General features: G+C 52.0%; 1 protein-coding gene across 1 annotated transcript; it reads left to right on the top strand.

Moving 5' to 3' along the window:
* Nucleotides 1-3,327: 3,327 nt before the first annotated feature.
* On the top strand, nt 3,328-5,639 carry NEUTE1DRAFT_102660 (uncharacterized protein; the record flags this gene model as incomplete). The annotated part of the gene is made up of 2 exons (XM_009854772.1): nt 3,328-3,458; nt 3,536-5,639. 2 exons carry the CDS (start codon nt 3,328-3,330, stop codon nt 5,637-5,639), a joined length of 2,235 nt encoding a protein of 744 aa, XP_009853074.1.

Raw genomic sequence — 5,639 nt, 5'->3', positions numbered from 1 at the left:
TTGCAACTTGTAATGATGCTACGTCCGGGCACTTGCCCGAGTATTTATCAGGGCCTCATAACTCTGAGCCCTACAACGGGAAAAGGCATTGATTTTCCTGGTCCCGGCCCAACGGGCGGTTCCTGGCGCAAGGCGGTCGTGGGTTTCCACTTGGAGTCCCGGGTTTTTCCCATCGGCAGCATGTCGCAGGCCATCCCCGGAGTTCTGGAGCCTTTTACGGCGGAGGGGTGGGACCACTCGACACGCGGTACGATGGGGAATGTAATTCTGCCACGTCGATCATGGGCAAATATCGCAGCGGAAAGGGCGAGTGAAGAGAAGAAATGTCTTTCTCCGTGGGCGCCGCGGAGAGAGTCGAGACCGCCACCATCAAGGCTCACATTTCGGTCCCGGGAACGTCGGAGGTGACACGGTCATTGACCGAAAGAAGGCGTCGGTCACCGTCTGGTCCATCGCACCAACCCTGTAGATTGAATGATGCGGGAAATGGTCCTGGAGTAAATCAGCTCACAATTAATAATAGTATGGTTCGAGGCAGCCCACGGAGGCTGATGAAGCTGAGAAAGGGCCGCCTGTTGTAAGCGACCCGTACACCCGGGAATACCCATCAGCGGGGGCGTTCTGTGATCGATCTAGTCCCTTCGAGGTTCGAGACTGCCGTTGTTTTGCGGGAAAGAAAACGTGTACGTGGACCCATCAGCGCTTGAATGATGCATCTCCGCGGGGAAGGGAACTCCCGAACGGGCCCGCTCCAGCTTCAGTTCCAGGGCTCCAGGTACGGCGCCTGGTGCTCCCTGCGCGCCCCCCCCGTGATGGCAATTTGACGGGTGAGAATTAGCAGGCAGGATATTGGTCAGTTCATGCCCCCGTGGTTCCTTTTGTCTTGCGTTTTTTGTATCTTCTCCCGTCGGCGACTACGACTACTTTTGTTCGGTAGGTGAACAACATGGATCGCAACAAGTTCAAGCATAAGACAAGACAACTGCAGATGAGTGACATTGCAAAGAATCGCAAAGCGCTGTGATCAGCCGAAGGCGGTGGCCAACGCAATCAGCGATTGATTTCCCTTTTGTCAGTGCGGGCTGTCCATCTGCCCCTGGGTACTCTGTATCTGATCCCGCAAACACTGCGCGGGTTAGGGTTAGTAATGGAGGTTGGGCGCGCTCTGGTCAAAATTTCATTCGCCTTCTCCCGTCCTTCCGGGAACGACCGACTGGCGCTATGGCCGTCGTGGCTGGCCTTGGCATCACTTAATCTCAACGACATCAGTCCTTTCCGTCTTTCGGCATGTCATGTCCGTCGCTGCTGTGCCTTCTCCTTTCAGGCTACACTGATCGTGCGGGTTTTCCTTGCCCTTCTTTGTTCTTAATGTAAGGGAACTCTGTCGAAATTTGATCCGGCAGTCACAAGAGCGTCCTGGCCACCGAAGGGGCTTCCTTCCATCTTATTATGATTTCTACCATGCACCCAATCACTTGCAAGCGCTTGACACTCAACAGATTCCCTCCAATAATTTCCCAAAAAGAAGGTAATCAACAAAGGGCACAACTGGTTACTCGGTTCATCTGGCCCGATAGCCTGGCCAGTGTACAACTCCGGCGGCGATGTACGACATGGATGGCACACCGTCAGCCTGTTGAAAAGACGGATCCTCATGATTTGCCCCGTCTGAAGACATCAAACTCGAAATCGGATGGAGTGGGAGATGCAGAACTCAAACGCCAGGAACGGTACTTACTACTGACTGCGCTATCCAACCAGAATTGAACTGCCCCTGGTCGTTGGCTGGGGGTGTTGGAAGGTAGGATGGGACGGGCGATTATAAGGCAGAAGTCACTGGCTCGTTAGGGACCGACAAGATGGAAAGTGCGGCTGCCGGTAAGGAGAGGCAGGCAGGCAGCTACGAGCAGACGAGGGCAGGCAGGAAGGCAGGAATGTAGTGGAAGTGGAAGTTGAATGCTTCGGTCCGGTCCTTGGAGGTTCCCTTCGTTTGGCGCCCATTTTTACTTGCTATCCGTCAGGAAAAGGCTTCCTGGGCGTCAGCAATTATGAGCGGGAGCAAATTTCGACTGTCCTCTACCGCCTGCCTTACTGATGCGCTCGCAGGGCCCACTCGGACAACAATCATCAAAGGAGGCTTGTGTGTGGCAAGTAAGATGAATTCAGATGGGTCAATTCTTCTTCATTTTTCTTGCAAAGGTGCAAGTCCGTTCGATAGACGAGTGTCCAAGCAGATGGGGGTTCCGCCTCAAGGCTGTCTCCGAATGAATAGGACTAAGTTGAGGTGTTCTTGCCTTGATGCTACCACATTCCCGTATTTCCAAGCCCCAAATGCGAATTTCAGGTCATTTGACAATGATACCATTACTTATCCCCAGATAGCTTCCATGGCCATCGCAGATTCTCAAGCTTTCCAAAGCGCATGATGCCCAGATGGAGACGAAGCTTTCAGAAATTTCGGCCCCTTTGACCAATCCAAATATTCCCAGTTTCCAAGTAGCTTTGACACAAAGGGAAATAAGTTGAAAAGACGTCATGTTGGACCAAAACCAGCACAAACACATCCACATCTTTCCATGGAAATGTTTGCCGGAGAAGAGAAGCTACAGCAAACCGCAAGAGTCGCAACAGTCCGTCTTGTTCAAGCGCAAGACGCCATGATACAAGCACCACAAGCGATGGAATTTCAAGCAGCAAAGATCGACCCACCCGGCTCGTTTGGCACCTCCTCTGAGTCTGGTAATCCACCGCCAACGAGTCGCGAACGAAATCGTCTCTGGTCGGAAAATTAGCAAGTCAGATGGAAGTAGCAGCATCTTCCATACCAGGTCTCTGTCCCGGCGCTCTTGCAATGTTTGCAATTGTTTGCGCGTTCGACACAGCATACGCTCCGGCTCTGTTGCGTCCATCACACTTGATGGCATGGGAAACAGAAAGTACGCGCAAACAATCGAAAGTCAAAGCGATGAAAACACATTGAGTAGGTGAAAAATGGTTGGCGCGGAGGACTCTGCTCCTGCCTTGAACTCCCTCTGCTCCAGCCGTCAATATGGAAAGATGCGAGCTCCAGAACAGCAGTCGTCTTCAGGAGAACAGAGCACTCGGGTGATTATAAGAAGTCCCTCATTCCCCCGTTTCCCACCACCCGCTTGAACGACAACTCCAACATCTTCTTTTCAGCATCCTCTTTGAACACATAGCATCATTTGACATCTTTGCATATCTTTTGCCTTCTTTTTTCTGATATTTGAGCCAATTTGGCCTTTCAGCGGACAAATCCACTCCTCTTTTCCCATCCACTCTCCACGGCACCTCCCTTACACTGCCATGCCGTCAACTTTCTCATTTCGTGACTCTCTGGATGAACCTCCTCACATCACCCTTGGGAGAAAGGCTTGGCAATGGTACATGGCCAGGAGGCCCCATCGCACAACCACGGAATGTAACCTTTGGAGATGGTAAGCAGGCCCCTTTTCCTCCTTAACTGGTTTGATATGCCCATGTGTTCCCCAAGCTGACTCCCGGCTTTCAACAGGGTTATAAAAGAGATAGGTCCAGGCCGTGAGTGCAAAGATGTCTCTCGCAAGCATAGGCAACGAGAAGGTTGGCAAGTCCCCATCTCTTACCCACCCACCACCGAGGGATACAAGCTTCTGCAGGAACACATCGCCTTCCAATTCGATCAATGGTTCATCAACGAGGCCCACTGCAAGATTCCGGTCGTTTCATCGCCAGAGCCAGAGCCGATCTCTGTTCGGGTCCGCAAGTCAATCTCCAACATCTTGAAGGGCGGTTCGTGGATTTTGGACAACAACGATGGTAAATTGGCTCGCTCTACTGCTTCCAGAGAGGTTACACCAGAGCCCTGTGCCGATTCCAAACACTTCATTCGCACCTCGCTGTATCCAGCCTGGAAGGTTGTTTGCGACTTCCACAGACGTGATTCGGCTGAGGTTTTCTGCTTCGACCTGCCATTCGATCACTCCAATCTGGCTTTTGACATTGTCGATGCCATGGCCAGCTGCCAATGTCCGCAGGCAAATTTCCGCTTGGTGCTAGACAGTTCCAAGTACACCGATCATCAAATGATAGATCTCCTGACGACTGACCGGTCGCTGTCAGCGGACAAGAAGCTGATTGTCGAAGTCACTGACGGAAGCGTCGAGGCTCGGACCACTCTTATCAAGCAGATTGGCAATTTGGCTTTCATCATCGATGGAACCACCAACTCCTGCATCTTGCAAGCTATCCGCGACCCTGCTGTTCACTTCTCTCTCACTGGTAAAAAGGGTGAGGCGCCCAGACCATGGGGGATCTTGAAGTTCATCGTAAATTGGGAGGACAGAGGCTTCTACGAACGCGCCCTCGAAGCGACCAAAAACATACCGAGTGGCCCAGCCCGCATACCACCCAAGCCTACCGCAAGTCCGTCCTTTTCCGTGTATCGCGATTTGCCCGTGCTCAAGTCGACGCAAGGTCTCCCAGTTCCACTACGGCCTTCGCCAACCACCAAATCAGAATCAAGGCCGCTACCTGACGAGGCGGTTCAATCTGGTACTTCGGACGGCGGTGGCTGCGACGATGACCGCTTCAGGCTTTTGTTGGCTTTATGGCTTGAAAGAAGGCGCCCGATCGAAGACATTGTTGAAGAAATTTGTCCAGACTTTGAACTAGAGCCTGATGATCGCCTGCCAGAGGAAGCGAGATTGGAGTTGATGGAGGCATTACTGGATGAGGACTTTGATGATCCGTCTGAAATCCTCGCTGACTTTTATTTTGACACGCATTTTATCTATAGTGAACTCGATGTCGATCAGCGATGGGACAGCATCGGGGCACGCATGAAAAACCTCCAACAAACAAAGCTTGAAGGCGGCTTAAAGGGTCGGATGAGAGGTTCCGAGTCTGCCACATTTACGCCTCAGCAATTGTCCAACCCGCAAGCTTTCTCGACGTGGGATGATCCAGAGCTCCTTCGCGGTGACGAATTGGTGGAGCCATTGGAGCAAGGCGGTGTACTGCTTGAGAACCACTTCGACCGTCGATTCCCTGATATGTTCATTGATCTGGTTTATGACGTTCGGTATCGGTGGATGGATCCCGGGTTCGGTCAGATCTTCAATCCCACTTTCTACTTTTGCAAGCATGGACCTAGTGGATCGAAAGACGACATGGCTAGCTCCATGCCACGCTTCAAGCATTCTTCCTTTGATGTTGAAAGGAGACATTTGCATGATTTGAAGCCGTTAGGAACGACCAAACCTCCTTCGGCCTTAACTGACATCGGACCTACTCAGTCCACACCCTCAATATTTGGGCCTGATCGTCCGGGAGTTCACGCTCTCTCCAAGACCTCGTCTTCACAGTCACAGTCCTTTAGCCCGGACTGGGTGCATTTAAAGCACAGAAGGTCACGGTCAGCTCCGGCTATTTGCCAAAACCAAACATTCACTCCTGTTGGCACAGCAGCAAAGCCGGAGAAGGAACCGTCGTGTTCCAGTGCAACTATAGTTGTAAAGACCTCCGGCCAAGGACCAGAACCTTTAGATCTTTCACCTGAAACACAGAAAGCAGACCCCTCACCCGGAAATAACATGTTCACTGAGACACATTCTGGCCAACGGTATCCAACACCTTGA

This window comes from Neurospora tetrasperma, assembly GCF_000213175.1.
Source record: "Neurospora tetrasperma FGSC 2508 unplaced genomic scaffold NEUTE1scaffold_5, whole genome shotgun sequence".
Classification (NCBI taxonomy): Eukaryota; Fungi; Ascomycota; class Sordariomycetes; order Sordariales; family Sordariaceae; genus Neurospora; species Neurospora tetrasperma.
The sequence above is the reverse complement of the archived record's forward strand: the minus strand, read 5'-3'. Positions and strand labels throughout refer to the sequence as shown.